This window comes from Carcharhinus amblyrhynchos, chromosome 9 (genome assembly GCF_965287045.1).
Source record: "Carcharhinus amblyrhynchos chromosome 9, sCarAmb.v2.hapA, whole genome shotgun sequence".
Lineage (NCBI taxonomy): Eukaryota > Metazoa > Chordata > Chondrichthyes > Carcharhiniformes > Carcharhinidae > Carcharhinus > Carcharhinus amblyrhynchos.
The window spans coordinates 59241412-59263641 of NC_137332.1; the positions used below are offsets into that span (position 1 = coordinate 59241412).

The window sequence follows — 22230 nt, forward strand, 5'->3', positions numbered from 1 at the left end:
AATATGCCCTGTTTGTGAACAGAACTCCCACTTACCAGACAAAGGAGCAGCAGTTCAAAACCTAGTGGCTTTTGCTTCCAAATAAACCTGTTGGACTTTAACCTGGTGTTGTGAGACTTCTTACTATGATTTTATGTCAGAGTCCTATTTATCAACTATAGCTCAGCCTTCAACACCATTATTTCTGCAAAACTCACCTCACCTCCAAAACTCTGTGGCCTGGGGCTCGGGTTCTCCCTCTGCAACTGGATCCTGGACTTCCTAACCCACAGACTGCAATCAGTAAGGATACGCAACAATATCTCCTCCATGATCATCCTCAACACCGGTGCCCCACAAGGCTGTGTCCTCAGCCCCTTACTATACTCCTTATACACCTATTACTGCGTGGCCAAATTCACCTCCAACTCGATTTTCAAGTTTGCTGATGAGACCAACCGTAGTGAGTCTGATCTCATAGAATCCCCACACTGCAGAAGGAGGCCATTTGGCCCATCAAGTCTGCACTGACCACAATTTCACCCAGGTCCTAGCCCTGTAACCCCACATATTTACCCTACTAATCACCTGACACTAAGGGGCAACTTAGCATGACCAATCAACCCTAACCAACATTTCTTTGGACTGTGGGTGGCTCTATGAAGACATAGGGAGAACAAGCAAACACCACACAGACAGTGACCTGAGGCCAGAAATGAACTCGGGAACCAGGACCTGGAGCTGTGAGGCAGCAGTGCTAACCACTGTACCATCATGCTGCCCATCTCAAACAATGACATGATGGATTACAGGAAAGAGATAAAGAATCTGGTGATCTGGTTTGATGACAATAATCTTTCCCTTGATGTCAACAAAACAAAGGAGATAGTCATCAACTTCAGAAACCACAGTGGAGGTCATGTCCCTGTCAGCAAAGGGGGTGAACTCAAAATGGTCGAGAGCTTCAAGTTTTTGGGTGTCTCGATCACCAACAACCTGCCCTAGTCCCCCATGCCGACACTATAGTTAAGAAAGCCCACCAATACTACTTTCTCAGAAGGCGAAAGAAATTTGGCATGTCAGCTATGATTCTCACAAACTCTTACAGCTGCACCACAGAGAGCATTCTTTCTGTTTGTATCACAGCTTGATATGCTCCTACTCTGTCCAAGACTGCAAGAAACCACGAAGGGTCATGAACGAAGCCCAGTCCATCATCAAATCAACCTTCCATCCATTGACACTATCTAAACTTCCCACTGCCTCGGAAAAGCAGCCAGCATAATTAAGGATCCCACACACCCCGGACATATTTTCTTCCACCTTCTTCCAACGGGGAAAAGATACAAAAGTCTGTGGACACATACCAATTGACTCAAGCACAGCTTCTTCTCTGCTGCCATCAGACTTTTGAATGGACCTACCTTGCATTAAGCTGATCTTTCTCTACACTCTAGTTATGACTGTAACACTACATTATGCACTCTCTCCTTTCCTGCTCTATGAACAGTATGCTTTGCCTGTAAAGCATACAAGAAACAATGCTTTTCACTGTATACTGATAATGAATCAAATCAAATCTTCATGCCAACGAAGCTTCATCACCAGCTGATGATGCTGAAGTACAATTTCGGGTGAATCCTTTCCCCAGTGCTTTTCTCTGAACAGCTTCTTTATGGTCTTGCACCTCATCATCCAGTCAGGACTGTAACTTAAAGTCTGCATGTGTAGGAAACAAACCTTACCATTCAACATACCTAACTAAATAATTAAATGAAGATATCTATTATTTTCAACTGTTATCATTTTCACAAAATCAAATTCTGCTTTCCAGGCTTTAGCACAATTAATGATTGTTTTCATGGTACACGCCACTTCAAACAACAAAGTGGTTTATACAGAGAGCACCTACTGGTTGAATAAAACCAGCCTTGAGGTAGATTTTTATGAGTAGATTTACATCAAAATTAACACATCTCTCTCAATAGTGCCTGATATTCAAATTTGTCACACAAAATTGTTTCAGTACAGAATGAGGCAATTCAGCCTGTTATCTATGCTGGCTCTCCAAAGGAGCAATTCACCAAGAGCCAATCCAATGCCTCTTCTCAATAACTCAGTGTATTCTGCCTTTTCTGGTAATAAGTGAATTCCTTCTTGACCCTGCCTCCACCACACTCTGATGCAGTACATTCCAGAGCTTAACCACTCAGTGTGAAAAGTGCTCCTCATGCCTCTATTGATTCTTGTGCCAGTTACTGTGCATTCTCATTCTCTATCCTTCCACCAGCTGAAGCTATTTTTCCCGATGTATCCTGTCTAGACATCTCAATTTTAAATACCTCTACCATATCTCATTTCAACTTTCTCTGCTCAAGGGAAAACAATCCCAACCTTTCCTCATCCCTGAAACCATTTTCATGAATCTTTTCTGCATTTTCTCTAATGTCTTCACATCTTTTCTAAAGTGTGGCAACCTCCAACTGAGGTTGAACCTGTGTTCTACACAAGTTTAACATTATCTCTTTGTTCTTGTACTTTATGCCCTTATTAGGATGCTGTCTACCTTATCGACTGCTCTCTCAACCTGTTGTGCCACCTTCAATGAGTTAGATAAGAATTAGGAGCAGGAGTAGGCAATTCAACTCCAAGTCTGCTCTGCCAGTCAATACAATCAAGGCAGATCTCATCTCAGCCTCGTCTCCACCTTTCCACTCACTCACCAAACCCCTCTGTCCCGCTACTAATTAAAAACCTATCTCCTCCTCAAATTTGTTTAGAGTTCCTGCATCCACTGCACTCTGGAGTGGAGAATTCCACAGATTCATGCCCCTTTAAGTGAAGTAATTCTCTTGATTTCTGTTTTAAATCTGCCACCTCTTAGCGTAAAACTATGGCCTCTCGTTGTGGAATGTCCAACAAGGAGAAACATTCACTCTACATCTACTCTGTCATCCCCTTTAGCAATCCCCTTAATTAGATCTCTCAATCTTCTAAACTCCAGCAAGTATGGGCCTAAACTGCTCAATATCCCTTCATAAGACAAGTCCTTCATCCCTAGAATCAATCTAGTGAAACTTCTCTGAACCACCTCTAATGGCTTTACATCCTTCCTCACATAAGGGAACCAAAACTGTGCACAGTACTCCAGATGCAGTCACATCAATAAAGTTTTAACAACATCTCCTTACTTTTATAGTCTATTCCATTAGGAACGAATGCCAAAATTTCATAATGCACATGACGCCCAAGTCCTTCTGCTTCTGCAACCCTTTCAGAATCTTATTCTTTATTTGATATTGGGCCATAACCTTCGAGCTCCAGAATTAGTAGGGGAATCCCCTTCAGAAATTCACTGGTATGGTTTGAACAGCAATTGCCTAGAAGTGCAAACTTCCCTTGATTAAAATCACAATCTTTAGGTTACATCAATTGTTAGCCAGAAAAAGAAAGACAAATTAAAACCACTTGTAATTTCTGGGCAAATGTTGCACATATTCAGACCCACCTCCAATTTAGGACTCCCCCAAAATCCTGGCCATCACTCCCCCTGCCCCACTACGGGTTTCCCCATTTCCTCCAATCCCCCTATATAACTGTCCCACATCCTCAGCCCCAGGAGTCTACCAGCTTTGACAGAAAGAGTAAGAAGAAACAACCTGTGTTAAAAAGGCCCTCTCCCAGGGGACCCACCACAGCACCCCATTCACTCCCACCTGGGCCCCACCCACACTCTCAACGAGACCTCCCCCCAACTCTAACAGTCCTACCTAAAAGAGGCCAACTCTGACAGTCCCCTGTTCTGACCCCCTGTCCCATTCTGGGATGGAGATTGCCACTCTGAGGAAGTCACAGGCCAATAAATTCACAGTTAAATGCAGAAATCCAGAAGTTGTTCAGTGTTTACATACTTCTTCTGAGGGTGAGCTGTTGAAGAATCACCAAATTGCAATCAATTGGAAATCTATGAACTGACAAGAACTTTGAGAGACTGCTTTGAAAAGAACACTTCTAGTCTCACAAATACTTCTGAAAAGTTATAATTTGTTGAAGGGTAACATGCTTTTAAATAACAAACTAACTTTATAATTAATGCCAAACAACCTCACTGATGCTGAAGTGATGATGTTGAATGTTAAGTTCTTCAATTATGACAGGAAATCAACACATTTTAATTTTAAGTTTTTGATCATTTAACTTCTACCTTAATCTCATGTTCATAATCTAGTAATTTATTTCTTGATCTACCTGTAAAAAAAATTTTAAAAATGAAGTGAAGGAATGCAAAGATTTTTACTACCTGGTTTGCTGTTGGTTAGAATACTTCAATACAATTGGCTGCTTACCATGCTGAATGGTATCATTGCTGCTGCCTGCCCGGAGATCTTTTTGACTTGAAATCAGAAAAGGGGGAAATTCGCAGCACGGAGAACTTTGTGAGCAGCTTTCTTCGAGTTCTGCGTTGGACGCCGGTGACCATCAAAATTTGTTTACGCATAGCCAATCTGGTCTGTCTATTTACATTTTAATTTGTGGATTTAAAAGAAACTGCTCTTTAACAAAAAAACGATTAAAACTCAAACAGCGGCAAATAACACAATCTCGTCCTCTTCACGAACACTTGCTGCACGGAACCAAGTCGTTTGCTGCCGCCTTGCAAGGAACTTTCTAGCACCCTACTCGGGCGCCTGCGTACAAGGGGAAGCGAGCAGGTTCTCGGGCCGTTGGCGACGGTTGGTGACAGGAGGACAGCCCATCCCCCACCTCCACCCGACCGAAACAGCACTTCAGGTAACCCATAACGAGGGCAATTAAACCACCGCACCAGAGAGAGAAAAATATGCGCGGCGGTTGTACTAAATTGTACTTTCGTCGATGGATCAGTCACGAAAAGATGAGGGTTTTTTTTGAGAGAATAAAATTAGCATTCATCGGAAATAACTTTGGAGCGGAACACAGTGTTTCGTGCACATGTGGCTTGGTGTATAATAACAGAGTCGGCATAATGCATGTGTGGTCCACTGTGCTTGCTGCAGACGGATCCATTGAAACCTCAGCCCATAAGTGGTACCGGTGATGTTACTTGGCACATGTGGTTTGGTACAAAGTATGTTTGAAAAATTTATTTTCTGCAATATTTACAAACATATGTTGTATTGCTGTGAGGTCTGAAACGGCTTGGCAAGTACTTTAGGCACAGATAACAACAAATATAATTCCATTAACAGCGTGCTTTTAATAATTCCTTCAACAAAAATTATATAAAAATGCAAAATGTCAAATACTCAAAACTCCCTCTTACATTATGTACATTTTGTTGATGCAAACATTTTTGTACAAAAGGTGAATTCGATAGCTTTAATGAGACTGGGAACACTTGAAATTAAAATAAAAAGTAACACATTCTTTACAAACCTATACCCATGATATTTTACAATTAGCAAGAAAAACAAGTGATGAACAAAAGTTACAAAATAGAGTGCTTTCTTTGCACATCTGTATGTCTGAAGCATTAGTATCAAAAGTGCAATAGCAACAATATATTTCATACTATTGGTTAAAAAACACATTGCAATCTGAAATGAGACAAACTCCTAGAAATGTTTAGCAAGCCAGTCCTTTCCCATTTTCCCATGTTACATTGGGTCACCACAATGCTTGTTGATCACCTTTATATCAATCAATATTTTTGATTAGGCAGGTAGTTTTACAACTTGATGCCCTTCCTGTCACCAAACCACTCACTTAAACCAGGCTGAGGATCAGCATTCATACACACTGGCTGTTTATTTTTTGTGTGGACAAGTGGAGGAGTGGAACTTGAACTCAACTTTCTGGCTCACAGGTGGGAAAGGTAACCCACTGAGTCACTTACTCTAGCTCCCTGCTGACTAAGCCAGTGACTGATGAAAAAGACAACAAAAACATTTGGCTTTATTATAGCATCTTTAGTGAAACAAAACTTCCCAAGAGACTTCACAGAGGCATGAGAAATGGGAGACTAAGCCAAAGCAATAAGGTTATGGGGTTCAACTAAAAAAGTAGTCAAAAAGATGGATTTTAACAATATTTTCAAGGCACAGAGGGATGGGGATTAAATTATGGCTGCGCATTTAAGCATTAAATTAGCTTTGAGACTCTGTTTGGCCTGTGCACTTCCAACATTTGTGACTTATAACTATTATGTATAATGTATAATGAAAGCTATTGGTTTAAAAAAAAACACTGCTCTTATCTCTGCTGTAAACAAGTTTGAATAACGGTGTTGGTCTCAAGTCAAAAATAGTGGAGATTTGGGGGTGGATGCATATTTTGAGTTTTGCTTCATTATAGTTGAAAATTGGAAGTTTTGCATAAATATTCCCTTGAGATTAAATGGGTGGGACATAGTACATATTATTAGGCCAAATAACTTTTTCATATTCTATATTATTTAGTGTTAACATTGCTAAAGCTTCCCTGATCATTAATTCAAATCATAATAAAATATGCAGTTTTTGTTCCTTTTCTGTAACCATTTCCATTTTGAACATCTGGGGATAAAATTGATCATTTTAACAGAGGTCTTATACAATTAGTCAAAATGATGGGTTGGATCCAACAACTTGCTGATGAACATTAATAGTTTTATGCTGTTTTGAGGCTTGAATTCATAATTCCAGCCGATGATTCATTTGACACACAGTGACAGGCTTTTGAGCACTGTACAATAGAACTGCACAGCAATTTGTTAATGCACCATAACATCTACCTTTCATCATTTCATTTTAGATGTTGATTATTGGAGTTGGTAAATAGTTGATGGATGTTGGAATGTAATCCAACATTGAATAATTCAATATAATTGTTTAATATTTGGTCTTTGTATGTAATTCAAGCAGAGATGTGCCAAACAGTTGCTAGTTCAATCGGGAAGACACAGCTGAAAGACATTGATTTCAGGTCTCTGTGTAAACAGAGGACAGCTGACTTAGACAACGGTCAATGGTGTTGACCTGGAAGAGTCCATTGTCTTCTAGCTCATTATGGAGTGTTTCTCCGAATGTACCTTGAGATTCCGGAACAATGTCAAAACCTGTGGATGGAATTCCATAAGTATAGTATTAAGAGTGTGTAATACATAATAGTCGTAATTTTGCAAACCTTCAGTCCCAGTATTGGAACACAAATCAGAAATAGAGAAAGGGCCATAGGGCTGACTTACAACCCATGCTCTCATCTCGTAAGACTCCACACCAGGTCTTTTGTCTCACAAAGTTACCATTAATGAGATAACTTTGAAAAGTGACAGAGAGAAAAGTCAGTCAAACAAACCTTGACAACAGCTTAGAATTATTCCTTTTACCAATTGCTACTTTATTTCTATGTTACAGAAGATGGAGGATGTGTATACCAAGGAATGAAACAACCTTTCTGTTTATTGTACCAATTAATAATTGATTAGATGACAATTAAAGTTCAGACGGTAAAGCTCAAAGAATGGGGAAGATTTTCTCCGGACTCTTTGTGTGTAACAAAATGTAAACCCATTCTTTACACATTTATCATACACAGCATATAAAGAAAATCTTTCTCCATTGTGCTTAAACTCAATCTCAAAAGAATGAGCCCTGATGCAGTAATGTTTTATTTCCATATAGCCATAGTGTCATCTCTGAGTCAAATTGTATTTAGTGTCTTATTGTGCAGGAATAGTTTAGTGCTGATGTTCCAAGCCATTAAGGACCAGATTGGGATCTGCTAAAAACATTTTACGTGGATCCTGTTGAGTTAACAGAGTATTTTGTAAATTTGGGCAAGATTTGAATATAGTTTCTAAATGTGAAAGTGCAGTCTGCTTTCACTGAGTTCCCAAATAATTCTTACCTTAATGATGTTGCATGATACAGAAATGTTACCAATCTAAAAAAAAATATAGATATATTGGAATTGGTAAATAGTCTTTGGATGTTGGAGTACTGAATATAATTAATATTCAGTATTTGTGCATATTTCAAGCAGAGATGTGCCAGCCAGTTGTTAGACCTATCAGGAAATCACAGATGAAAAACACTGGCCTAAATCTTTACTTTCAAGTTCACAGAATCTGGAAAATTCCCAACCCAACTCGAGAGAAATCAGACAATGATGAGACAGAATACAGGAATGAGATAGAGAATCTGGTGAACTGGTGCAGCAACAATAATTTCCCTCAATGTCAACAAAACAAAGGAGTTTGTTATCAACTTCAGGAAACGTAAAGGAGAACATGTCCCTATCTACATCAACGGGGTGAAGTAGAAAGTGTTGACAGCTTCAAGTTTTTAGATCTCCAGATCTGTCCTGGTCCCCCCATGCCGACACTATAGTTAAGAAAGCCCAATAATGCCTCTACTTTCTCAGAAGACTAAGGAAATTTGGCATGTCAGCTACGACTCTCACCAACTTTTACAGATGCGCCATAGAAAGCGTTCTTTCTGATGTATCACAGCTTGGTATGGCTCCTGCTCTGCCCAAGACTGCAAGAAACTACAAAAGGTCGTAAGTGTAGCCCAATCCTTCATGCAAACCAGCCTCCCATCCATTGACTCTGTTTACACTTCCTGCTGCCTTGGCAAAGCAGCCAGCATAATTAAGGACCCCATGCACCTCAGAGTTTCTCTCTTCCACCTTCTTCTTTCAGGAAAAAGACACAAAAGTCTGAGGTCATATACCAACTGACTCAAGAACAGTTTCTTCCTGCTGCTGTCTTTTGAATGGACTTACCTTGCATTAAGTTGATCTTTCTCTACATCCTATGACTGTAACACTACATTCTGCACTCATTTCCTTCTCTATGAACGGTATGCTTTGTCTGTATAGCATGCACGAAACTATACTTTTCACTGTGTGTTAATACATGTAACAATAATAAATCAAGTTAAATCTCATCAGATTTAAAAGGAAAGCCTATAAGAAATTCCTGCTGTGAAGGAGATGTAAGTGTTGCTGTTGTTCAGAGGAGATGTCAATCAACAGTCAGGTGAATATGAACTAATAGTTCTCTAACCAGTTGCTAACACTGGAAGAGTTGCCCATTACGGGCTTTCCATTGAAAAATATGTTCAGTGTTGCTGCCTGTTTAATTTCGATGTTTCTCATCCAATAGTGGGATAATGAGTGGTTGGAGCAAAGGCAAGCTGAGGAAGCTGAAGTTTTTCGGAGTCTGATGAGGGTTTGGTTTGGAGTATTGAGAGTTTTTACTGCTCTCTTTGGAGGTTTTAGCATATAGTCTAGAGTCTTTAGGTATATGCAATCTTGCGACATCTGAGATTTGTGTCACTGGTACTCTCCATGCAACGGTCAGGCCTGTTTAGACTATAAGATATAGGAGCAGAATTAGGCCATTCGGCCCATCAAGTCTTCTCCCGCATTCAATCATGGCTGATGTGATTCTCATCCCCATTCTCCTGCCTTCTCCCTGTAACCATGATCCCTTTACTGATCAAGAACTTATCCATCACTTTCTTAAAGACACTCAATGACCTGGCCTCCAAAACACTCTATGGCAATGAGTTCCACAGATTCATCACCCTCTGACTGAAGAACTTCCTCTTCATCTTTTCATTCTCAGGTTGTGCCCTCGAGTTCTAGTTTCTCTCAGTAGTGAAAACATCCTCTCCATGCCCACTTAATCTAGGCCTCTCAGTATTCTGTAAGTTTCAATTAGATCCCCCCCCCATCCTTCTAAACTCCACTGAGTATAGAACCAGACTCCTCAGCCGCTCCTCAAATGACAAACCCTTCATTTCTGGGATCATTCTTGTGAACCTCCTCTGGACCCCCTCAAAGGTCAGCACATCCTTCCTTAGGTGTGGGGCCCAAAACTGCTCTCAATATTCCAAATGGGGTCTTCAAGAGCCTTATACAGCCTCAGCAGTACATCTCTGTTATTGTATTCTCGCCTTCTAGAAATGAATGCTAACATTGAATTTGCCTTCCTAACTGCCAACTGAACCTGCATGTTAACCTTGAGAGTCTTGAAACAAGACTTCCAAGTTCTTTTGTGCTTCAGATTTACGAAGCCTTTCCCCAGTTAGAAAATTGTCTACACCTCTCTTCCTACCAAAGTGCATAATCTCACACTTTCCCAAACTGTATTCCATCTGGCACTTCTTTGCCCATTCTCCTAGCCTCTCCAAGTCATTCTGCAAGGGAATTCCTCAACACTACCCTCTACATTTCTTTATATCATTTGCATAATTTGCATCATTGTGGATATAGGCTACTCAACAGTGAACACCTCCTCTGAGGAGGACAGGCCTGGTGTTTGTAGGCATCACCTCAGAGCAGAGATGCAAGTACCCTGTGTCTGAGCCAGCGGAGAGGGCAAGGTAGACATTCCCGCATAAGATGCCACTACCCAGCTACCAGGATGTACAGGCAGCAATCCAACTACCAGGACATGGCAGCGCTGCAGGAAGCTCCGGCTTTCAAGAGAAGCAGTCATGACCATCTGCCAGATGATTGGACCAGAGGAAGCCTCCAATTGTGTGGGTGGACACCCAATGCACGTTGCCCTCAAGGTCAGTGTCACACTTTCCAGGGCTCAGTGGGTGATCTTTGCAGAGTCTCCCAGCCAGCTGCACACAGCTATGTCAAGCTGGTGACTGATGCTCTGTTCAGGTGGATAAGAACATTCCCCTATTTCAGGAATGGATCAAGTCAGCCAGGCTGAGGGGGCTAGAGGCTTTACTGCAATTGCAGAATTCCCCAACATCCGAGGGTGCCACTAATTGCACCCATGTGACCATCAACCTTTGTCAACAGGAACGCATTTCACTCCATGAATGTTCAGATAGTTTGTGACCACAGGTCCCAGATTATACAAACTGTAAGATCCTCTGGCAGCCCCCACGATGCCTAAAGACTGTAGCGCTCACAAGTGCTGAGGCTGTTCATGGTTCCAGCTTGCCTCAACAGATTGTTGCTGGGTGACAAGGGGTATCCCTTGAAAAGGCGGCTGATGATGCCTTTCAGGCACCCAAGGAGAGAGGCAGAGGAAAGATATAATCGCTGCCATGTCTCCACAAGGAAAGTGGTGGAGAGGACAGTCGGTCTGCTGAAAATTATGTTTTAATGCCTGGACAGCTCTAGAGAGCGTTCTGCAATATTCACCTAGTATCATTGTCTGCTGTGCTCTTCATAGTTTTGCTCCCTCTATGGAGATCCACTGGACCAGGAGGACACTGAAGCAGGAGTATCTACCTCAGAGGATGAATCGAATGAAGACTCAGATGCAGAACCTGGACATGCAGATTGCGAGAATAGAGTCTGAGGGAGGTTGGGACCCCAGGGAGACTTTGATTCAGCTTTCTTTCAGCCTGTCTTCAGTTTCAGTCCATGGGCACCAACTCCCTCCCAAATGTCTCATGCATAACCATACCATGAGCCCAATGTCACATCACTGCCTTACGCCCCAAACTCTTTCACCAGACATTGATGAGACAAACACACATCGAATACACAAGCCACTTGGGGCTTTTGAGCAAATAACTAATTTTTCTTTATAACATTAATGTAAAACAAACAAAAATACTTCTGATATAAGGAAAAACATAAGGAGACCGATTGCTGTGCTCACTGTGTCTTACATTTATGTTGGTGGGTGCTACGTTCAGATCCCCCACGCACCTTCTCCTCCATGACAGATCCATAAACATCTTTCTCCTGCTCCTCACCTTTCTCATCATCCTCCTCCTCTGATTTAATAGCTATGGGTCCCCAGGTTGTAGGCCACTCCGTTGTGCCATATTGTGTAGCATGCAGCACATGACAACTATTCTGGAGATCTTTTGCAATTGATACAGTAGAGCTCCTGTAGAATGGTGAAAGCACCAAAAATGCATCTTCAGGATACCAATAGCCTGCTCCATTGTACTGCAGGTTAGCATTTGGCTGTTGTAGTGCCTTCCAAGCTCTGTTTATGGCCACCTGTTACCTTATCAAGGGGAACCTCTTGATCCCGAGAAGCCAACTATGATGTCTCAAAAAAATTGAAGCAGTTGCAAATTCCTCAGAACTAACTGAGTCACAGTAACTTGCAGGACACAGTAACGTGCATATACATGCAGGAATGCCTTGTTGTAGTCACATACCACTTGCACATTCAAGGAGTGGAAGGATTTCATGTTTACAAAGGTGTCACATTGATGGCTTGGTGCCCTTATGGTAATAGAGGTGCAGCTGATAGTCCTCTTTGAAGCCTGCTAATTAAGCAAATTCCCTGACCCTCTATATCTGAAATACCACATCCATCAGGAAGTTAATGTTCTCCCCAACTAAGCAAAAAGGGCATCTATAACTGCTTCAATGCACCTGTTTGTAGCTGATTGTGAGATGCCACAGAGACTTTTAGCTGAGCCCTGGAATGAGTCAGCTGAGTAAAACCTAAGAGCCATTGTGACCTTGAGTACCACTGACAGGGCATGTGTATCAGCACACTGGTGCCAGATCTTGTTGCACCATGGCAGATATCTCGGTAATCAATTCCTGCAATAATCTGCGCTGCCTTCTGCATTGGTTCTCTGTCATTTCGAAATATGACCTCCACAGTTAGTAAACCCTTGCCTCGGGGTAAAACCTGGTTATCCTGCTCCTGTCTGGGTTGTACGGTATTGTCTCAACTCCTGGCTTGGACCCTCTGGCTACACACTGTTCCTGACCACGTCTCTTGTCTCTATTGTACGATGGTGTCATCCTCATTTGCAGCTTTTTTGCCACAATGCATACGTATCTCCTTATCTATCTAGCATATTGTCCTTTCTCCCACGTGGGTGCCTGAGTCTTGAGAGTAAGTGGGCAGTCGGTGGTCAGAGGATTTGCTGGGAGGTCAGTGGAGACTGGTTGGTTAGGGGCCAGTCAGGTGTTCAGGTGGGATAGCTGGATGGTCGTTGGATGTGGGGGGGGGGGGGGGGGGGGGTGTAATCAGGGGGGTTAGTATGAGCGAATGGAGGTCAGTTGTGTCGTCTAGGTTTTAATCTGTTGACATTTACAGGGTAAATATTCAGATAAGTACCATGGAACTGTCAGAAGTCTCTGACTCTAACTTGGAGTCGGACACGTTTGCAGAAGGTCCTGGGAATCAGGCGAACTGCCATTGCAGTGAAAACTCTGGGCAATTCCCAAATAGGTTAGCATGTCAGGACTTCCACGGGGTCCTGAAGCACATCTCAGCCGTATGTCTAGTGATTTGGTGATTTGGAGACTGGAAGCTTTGGGCCATTGTTTTGTAATTATTACTTTGTAAAATACACAATCTAAAGTTATGCAAAATAAAACTAGAAAACATTGACTAAATACAAACATTACTTTGTCCAATTCAAACAATGATAAGTTTTTAAAAGGGTTACTTAATTAAACTTGGCATGATATAAATTTACTACAGTTAATAGGTTGAGTAATTAAGTTCACTGGTCTTTTCAATAGATATCTTGGCAAGGCCAAAACTAAAAAATTACAATCTCTGTGATTAGAATCAAGTCCTAAAGAAACTGCAAAACAATATCTAAATGGATTGTTTACTTCAAAATAAATCCAAGAAAAACAAAGAAAAAAAATGATGTTTTATCAACATCATACCATCAAGGTGGGAGAGCTTTTAAATAATATGTACGATTTGTGCAATAAAGTTAACCAAGTACCCAAATAGATTACACTTGAAAGATAACCAATACATATGCTGTCAAAAGCAGGAAACACCAGTCACATAAATTTCTCTTTGTTCTTTGAGGTGATAGGAGGAACACTACGACTGTTGACAATTCTTCTGACCTGCCATCTGATTATCCCCCATATCCCAAATAGTGGAAAAAGATGGAAGTTAGTCTCAACTATAGTGCACTAGTTTTGGGAGAGTATCCAACAACACATGTCACATTGAAACCAGGCATGAATCCCAATGGGAACATAGAACATAAAAAAACTACAGCACAACAGGCCCTTCGGCCCACAAATTGCGCCGATATCTCTACCTACTCGGCTTACCTATAACCCTCAATCGTATTAAGTCCCATGTACTCATCCAGAAGTTTCTTTAAAGACCCTATCTAATTTGCCTCCATCACCACCGACGGCAGCCGATTCCATGCACCCATCACCCTCTGAGTGAAAAACTTACCCCTGACATCTCCTCTGTACCTACTCCCCAGCATACTAAACCTGTGTCCTCCCGTGGCAGCCATTTCAGCCCTGGGAAAAAGCCTTTGAGAATCCACCCGATCAATACCTCTCAACATCTTATACATCTCTATCAGGTCACATCTCATCCTTCATCTCTCCAAGGAGAAAAGACCGAGCTCTCTTAACCAATCCTCTTAAGGCATGGCACCCAATCCAGGCAACATCCTTGTAAATCTCCTCTGCACTCTTTCAATGGATTCCACATCCTTCCTGTAATGAGACAACCAGAACTAAGCACAGTACCCCAAGTGGGATCTGACCAGGGTCTTATAAAGCTGCAGCATTATCTCCTGACTCCTAAACTCAGTTCCTTGATTGATGAAGGCCAGTACACCATACACCTTAACCACATCCTCTATCTGTGAAGCCAATTTGAGAGTCCTATGAACCCCGACCCCAAGATCCTTCTGATCTTCCACAATGCAAAGCGTCTTACTCTTAATACGATATTCCCTCATCCCATTTGACCTGCCAAAATGAACCACCACACATTTATCCGGGTTGAAGTCCATCTGCCACTTCTCCGCCCAGTCTTGCATCCTATCTCTGTCACTCTGCAACTTCTGAATCCCTCCAAACTATCCACAACACCTCCAACCTTCGTGTCATCGGCAAACTTACCAACCCATCTCTCCACTTCCTCATCCAGGTCATTTATAAAAATCCCAAAAAGCAAGGGTCCCAGAACAGATCCCTGGGGCACTCTACTGGTGACCGACCTCCATGCAGGAAAAGACCCACCCAGAACTGGCTTGTCCACAGAAGGCAGGGAGTGGTTGTAGATGGGTCTTTTTCTGCATGGAGGTCAGTCTTTCTGCCTTCTGTGGGCAGTTCTGGATCCACAAAGCAACGTCCCCTTGGATCCCATGCCCCCTAACTTTCTCAATAAGTCTTGCATGGGGGATCTTATCGAACACCTTGCTGAAGTCCATATAAACCACATCTACCGCTCTTCCTTCGTCAATGTATTTAGTCACATTTTCAAAAAACTCAACATCCCAAGTAAATTAATGTAGGACAAATTTAAATTCAAGTTTGGCACAATTACTGGTTGATTTGTATTGAGAGTGGTTGAGAGAACTGATTTACTTGGAATGTTTTTTATACATTCATTCATGAGGTGGTAAGCCCAGCATTTACTGCCTCATTTCCCTTGAGAAGGTGGTGGTGAGCTGCCTTCTTGAGCTGCTGCAGTCCATGTGGTGTAGGGACACCCATAGTGCTGTTTTGGAGGCAGGTCCAGATTTTTGACCCAGCAGCAGCGAAGGAATGGCAACATATTCCCAAGTCAGGCTGGTGAGTGGCTAGGAGGGGAACTTCCAGGTGGTGGTGTTCTCATGTATCTGCTGCCCTTGTCCTTCTAGATGGTAATGATTTGTTTTGGAAGGTGCAATGTCTTAGGAGCCATGATGAGTTCCTGCAGTGCACCTTGTGGATTATACACACTGATGCTACTATGTACTGTTGGTGGAGAAAGTGCATGTTTTTGAATGTGGCCAATCAAGCAGGCTGCTTTGTCCTGGATAGTGTTGTTGCAGCTTCACTCGTCCAGACAAGTGTTTGAACCAAGACTGTCATGAGGTTAAGAGAAGACTGGCCCTGATGGATTTCAAAATGAATGTCAGTGAACAAGTTCTTGCTGAGCAAGTGTCACTTGGATATTACATAGAACATAGAACATAGAACACTACAGCACAAACAGGCCCTTCGGCCCACAAGTTGTGCCGACCACATCACCTACCAACCTACAGACCTATCTATAACCCTCAATCTCATTAAACCCCATATACTCATCCAGAAGTCTTTTAAAAGACCCCAGCGAGTTCGCCTCCACCACCACTGACGGCAGCCGATTCCATTCACTCACCACCCTCTGAGTGAAAAACTTACCCCTAACATCACTTCTGAACCTCCCTCCCCGCACCTTAAATCTGTGTCCTCTCGTAGCGACCATTTCAAACCGGGGAAATAGCCTCTGAGAGTCCACCCTATCTATTCCTCTCAACATTTTGTAAACTTCTATCAGGTCGCCTCTCAACCTTCGTCTCTCCAGGGAAAAGAGTCCCAGCTCCCTCAACCTAACTTCATAAGGCATGCCTCCCAGTCCAGGCAACATCCTTGTAAATCTCCTCTGCACCCTTTCAATAGCTTCTACATCTTTCCTATAGTGAGGCGACCAGAACTGCGCACAATACTCCAAATGAGGCCTGACAAGGGTCTTATAAAGTTCCAGCATTACCTCCCGACTCCTAAACTCAATCCCTCGATTAATGAAGGCCAGTACACCATACGCCTTCTTGACCACCTCCTCCACCTGCGAGGCCGATTTAAGAGTCCTGTGGACCCGGACCCCAAGATCCTTCTGCTCCTCAACACTACTCAGACTTCTGCCCTTAATAGTGTACTCGTTCATCCCGTTGGTTCTGCCAAAATGGACGACAACACATTTATCCGCGTTGAAGTCCATCTGCCACTTCTCCGCCCAGTCCTGCATCCTATCTATGTCCTGCTGCAACTTTTGCCATCCTTCCAGATCATCCACAACACCACCGACCTTCGTGTCATCAGCGAACTTACTTACCCATCCCTCCACTTCCTCATCCAGGTCATTTATGAAAATGACAAACAACAAGGGTCCCAGAACAGATCCTTGAGGCACTCCGCTGGTGACTGACCTCCATTCAGAAAAAGCCCCATCCACAACCACTCTCTGCCTTCTGCAGGCAAGCCAGTTCTGGATCCACAAGGCCAAAGGCCCTTGGATCCCATGCCCTCTCACCTTCTCAAGAAGTCTTGCATGGGGGACCTTATCAAACGCCTTGCTGAAGTCCATGTACACTACGTCCACGGCACTTCCTTCGTCAATGTGTTCAGTCACATTATCGAAGAACTCAACTAGGCTTGTAAGGCACGACCTGCCCTTGACAAATCCATGCTGACTATTCCTGATCATGTCAAACCTCTCCAAATGTTCGTAATTACTGTTGATGACCGTTTCTATCACTTCAGTGATAATTGAGAGTAGGTTGATGGAGGAGTAGTTGGCTTGATTTGTCCTTTTTTTTGTGGATAGGATATAAATGCACAATTTTCCACATTGTCGGGTAGATGTCGAAGTAGTAGCTGGCTGGGAGGTGCAGAACTCTTCAGTACTGTTGCCAGAATATTGGTCAGGGCCCTTAGCCTTTACCATATGGCTATATTGTAACCTTCCACTGTTTCTTGATATCACATGGAATGAATCAAATTGGCTGAAGACTGACATCCAAGCTGCTGGGGACCTCCAGCGAAGGCCAAGATCCACTCGGCATTTCTGGCTGAGGATTGTTGCGAATGCTTCAGCCTTATCTTCTACACTGATGTGCTGGGCTCCTCCATCATTGAAGATGGCGATATTTACGGAGGCTCGTCCTCCAGTGAGTTATCTAATTGTCCACCATCATTCACGATTGAATGCAACAGGACTGCAGAGATTAGGTGTAATCAGTTGGTTGTGGAATCGCTTGGCTCTGTCTATTGCTTGATGCTTATGCTGCTTGGCATATAGTCCTATGTTGTAGTTTCACCCAGTTGGCACCTCATTTTCAGCTATGCCTGGTGCTGCTCTTGGCATGCCCTCCTACACATTTCATTAAACCTGGGTTAGACCCCTTGGCTTGATGGTAATGATAGGAGTGGGGATATGCCAGGCCATGAGATTACAAATTGTGGTTGAGTACATTTCTACTCTGATTGTCCAGTCTGGAGTTGCTAAGTCTGTCTGAAATTTATTCCATTTAGCGTGATGATAGTGCCTCACAACACAGTGGAGGGTATCCTCAATGTGAAGATGGGACTTCGTCTCCACAAGGGCTGTGAGATGGTCACTCCTACTGATATTGTAATGATCAGATGGATCTACGGCAGGCAGGTTGATGAGGATGAGGTCATGTATGTTTTTCTCTCTTGTTGGTTCTCTCACTATCTATCACAGATCATGTCAAGCAACTATGTCCTTTATGCCTCGGCCAGCTCAGTCAATACTGGTGCTACCGAGTCACTCTTGGCGATGGATATTGACGTCCCCACCCAAGAGTACATTCTGCACCCTTGCCACTCTCAGTGCTTCCTCCAATTGGTGTTCAGCAGAGAGATGTATTGATTCATCAGCTGGGATGGTACCTGTTAATCAAAAGGAAATTTTCTTTCCCATGTTTGACCTGATGCCACGAGACTTCATGGGGTTCAGAGTTAATGTTGAGGACTCCCTCCTGATTATAACATTCTGCTGCTGCCACCTCTGCTGGGTATGTCCTGCCGGTGAGATGGTTATTGTGGTATTTGGTACATTGTCTGTAAGATATGATTCCGTGAGTATGACTATGTCAGGCTGTTGCTTGACACGTTTGCAAGACAGCTTTCCCAATTTTGGCACATTAGTAAGGAGGACTTTGCAGAGTTAACAGGGCTGAGTTTGCCGTTGTTGTTTCTAGTGTCTTAGGTCCATGCTGAATGGTCCATTTGGTTTTGTTCCTTTTAGGATATTTTAGCGATTTGATACAACTGAGTGGCTTGCTAAGCCATTTCAGAGGGCATTTTAAATCAACAAAATTGAGTCAGTCACAGATAGGCCAGGCCAGACCAAGTAAGGAAAGCAGATTTATTTCCCTAAAGGACACTAGTGAATCAGGTGGGTTTTCACAACAATCAACAATGGTTTCATGGTTATCATTAGACTTTTAATTCCAGATTTTTTATTGAATTCAAATTCCACCATCTGCTGGGGTGAGATTTGAATCCAGGTCTCTAGAGTATTCTGGATTACTAGTCTTGTGACAATCCCAGTGGAGGAAAGTAAAGGGAGGTGAAATATTGATGGAACTTTCTCACAGCTATTTCCCTGATTTACTGCCAGAGATCATCCTCCAAGTGAGTTTTCACTCCCTACAATTTGAAATATGTCATCATCTGATTGATATCCATATAAATGTATTGAAGTCAACAATAAAACAGATAATTTAATCATGGGTGGAATTTTCTTATTTCTTTTCCAAAGTGTCATCTCAGGTTGGAAATGTGGTGCTTAGTCCACCGGCTCCACTGACTCAAATCTTTGAACATTTTGGGAAATAAAGATCCAGTAGGCAGATCCAACTATGTCATACTGGCAGAGTCTGAGAACTCCCAGCCATCCGACGAAGGGACAGGCTGTCCTGAAAGCGTGCAGCTTTTGCTACAAATAAACCTGTTTGGACCTTAAGTTGGTGTTGTGGAATTTCTTTCTGTTTTACCCCAGTCCAATGCCAGCTCTCCACATCAGAGTCTGCCCTGCCAGCAACATCGGGCAGCCAATGTAAAAAGAGAAAATAAGCAGAACTCCCCCCCTCCCCCTCGGAGACAAGGAAACCCTTGCGCCTCACTCTACTCCCACACTGCTTCCTGGCACAACTAGGATACTGCTCGGGCATGACCCTCTTTCCCCCACACCTCGGTGGACTGCAAGTACCTGTGCACCCCCCAGCAGGTTCTGTTTGCCACTTCCCCATTTAGAAAACCCGTTATAAACCTCACAAACGTGATGTGAAAACCAGGTTCAAAATTCTTCCCACATATGTTTTGGTTTACTGAATATTTCATGAACTGTCATGTGATTTTTGTGACTTTGGGAAAACAGTAACATAAACACTGTATCAGCCTGTGGCTTAAGCTGTAAGCTAAGAAGAAACATAGTTAACAGTAAGAGTGACGAACAGTAAATTTGTAGCACAAATCATTTGTTCTTGCCACAGGTGTCAATTACAAAGGTCCCATTTAAAACATATTAAGTGTGCTTGCTATTTTGTGCAATTCAGTAAGCAATAGCTGTTCCTAAGAGGCAGAGTTTTGACCAGTTTTAGCTGCCCGAAGTTTTCACTTTCTATCTCCTTTATACAGGGCTGTATTCCTGGAAAGGTTTGCCAATGCTTTAGGAAAGATCTTGTACCAGATTGGTGAGAGGGAAGGGAACCTGAGGGGAAATTCAGAGTGGGGACGAAAGAAACTGGCAGTGGGAAGTTCAGAAGTATTAACTGTTGAGGATACATCAAAGAATAGTATCAAGGTAAAGAGAATATTTGGAGAGTTTGATAGAAGTGGAGTAGACGGGGTCAGAGTAAGGGGGGAAAGAAAAAAAGTCTAAATCAAAATTAATATGCATAAATTTGAATGCAGAGTGTTGTTGATACAATTGGTGACCTACAGGCACAGATTGACAAATGGAATCATAAAGTTTAAAGTTAAAGTTTGTTTATCAGTGTCACAAGTAGGCTTACATTAACACTGCAGTGAAGTTACTACGACAATCCCCGAGTTGCCACATCCACTGCCTGTTCATGTACGCTGAGGGAGAATTTAGCATGGCCAGTGCACCTAACCAGCAAGTCTTTCAGACTGTGGGAGAAAACCGAAGCACCTGGAGAAAATCTATGCAGACACAGGGAGAACATGCAGACTCCGCACAGACAGTGACCCAAGCCAGGAATTAAACCCGGGTCCCTGGCACTGTGAGGCAGCAGTGCTAACTACAGTGTCACCAAGCCGCCGAATGATATTATCACTGTAACACAGACCTGTCTCAAAGAAGAGTAGGACCAGATGATAAATACTCCTGAGTACAAGGAAAGGGAGAAAGGGGGCATGGGCAGTATTGACTAAAGATTACACTACAGTACTGAGAGGATATTCCAAAGGGGTCAAGGACGGAATCTCTCTGGTTAGAGGTAAGGAATGAAAAAGGTGTAATAATATTGATTGACATAGTATATATATATTTATAGACCACCAACTAGCAGAAGCGACGTAGAGAAACAAATTTAAGAAATTACAGAGAATTATCAAGTAATTATAATGGGAACTTCAATTATCCAAATATAGACTGGGATAGGAATAGTACAAAGGGGTATGAGTTCCTGCAGTGTGGTCAAGTTATGTTTCTGACCCAATGAAAGGCAGGCACTGCTAGACCTGGCTCTGAGAAATGAGTGGGAGGGCATCTAGGGAACAGTGACTATTGCGTCATAAGGTTAAGGTCAGCCATGGAAAAGGACAAGCTACAATCCAGAGCAAGGGTAATTAATTGGGGGGAAACCAATTTTGATGGGATGAAAATGCATCTGAGTTGAGTGAGTTGGAATCAAATGTTGGCAGAAAAGATGGTGGCTGGACAATGGCCACCTTCAAAGAAGAAGAATGGCAGGCAATATTAAGGTATATTGCTTTGAAAGATAAAGGTAGGACAAATAAATTGAGTGCCCTGCATGATGAGAAGCGAAGGTGAAAAGGAAAAGTGGGCGTACAACTAGAAAATACAATGGAGAATCTAGCTGAATATATAAGGACCAGAGGAGAAATGAAAATCCATATAATTCATATAATCTAAAAAAGAACAGCAAGGCGAGTGTATGAAAAAAGATTGGCAGCTAACATAAAAGGGAATCCAAAGGTTTTCTATAATCATATAAATAATAAAAGGGTGGTAAAAGAGACAGTATGGCCAATTAGGAATCAAAATGAGAAGTTGCACGTGGAGGCAGGAGAAATAATGGAGGTATTAATTCCATAATTTGCATCTGCCTTTCAAAGGAAGAGGTGCCACCCAGGCTGAGGTGAGAGAGGAAGTAACTGGTGACACTCAAAGAATTTACAGTCAAGAAGGAAAAGGTGTTAGTGAGGCTTCGTTGCTTAAAATAGATAAGGTACCAGAATTGGACGAGATGTAACCAAGGATACTGAGGAATTTAAGACACTAATGATAATCTTCTAGTCTTCCTTATACACAGGGGTGGTGCCCTGGAGAACTGCAAATTCTGTACCCTTGTTCAAGAAAGGATACAAGAATAAAGCCAGCAACTATACATCAATCAGTTTGACTTCAGTCATACAGAATCTTCTGGAAACTATTGTTTGGGACAAAATCAGTAGTCACTTAGATAGGTACAGGTCATTTAAGGAGAGCTAACATAGATTCATTAAGGGAAAATCATGTTTAACTAACTTGCTAGAGTTTTTGAGGAGGTAACAGAGAAGGTTGATAAG

General features: G+C 42.5%; 1 protein-coding gene across 1 annotated transcript in view; it reads right to left on the minus strand.

Annotated features, from left to right (window-relative positions):
• Nucleotides 1-5204: 5204 nt before the first annotated feature.
• The window catches only part of LOC145347848 (zinc finger protein GLIS3-like), a 370782-nt gene continuing 353756 nt past the window's right edge, over nt 5205-22230 (minus strand). Inside the window, exon 11 of the mRNA XM_080195761.1 lies at nt 5205-7054. Within this exon, the coding sequence (XP_080051887.1) occupies nt 6918-7054 (137 nt within the window). The 3' untranslated portion in view covers nt 5205-6917. The remainder of the gene's footprint in view (nt 7055-22230) is intronic.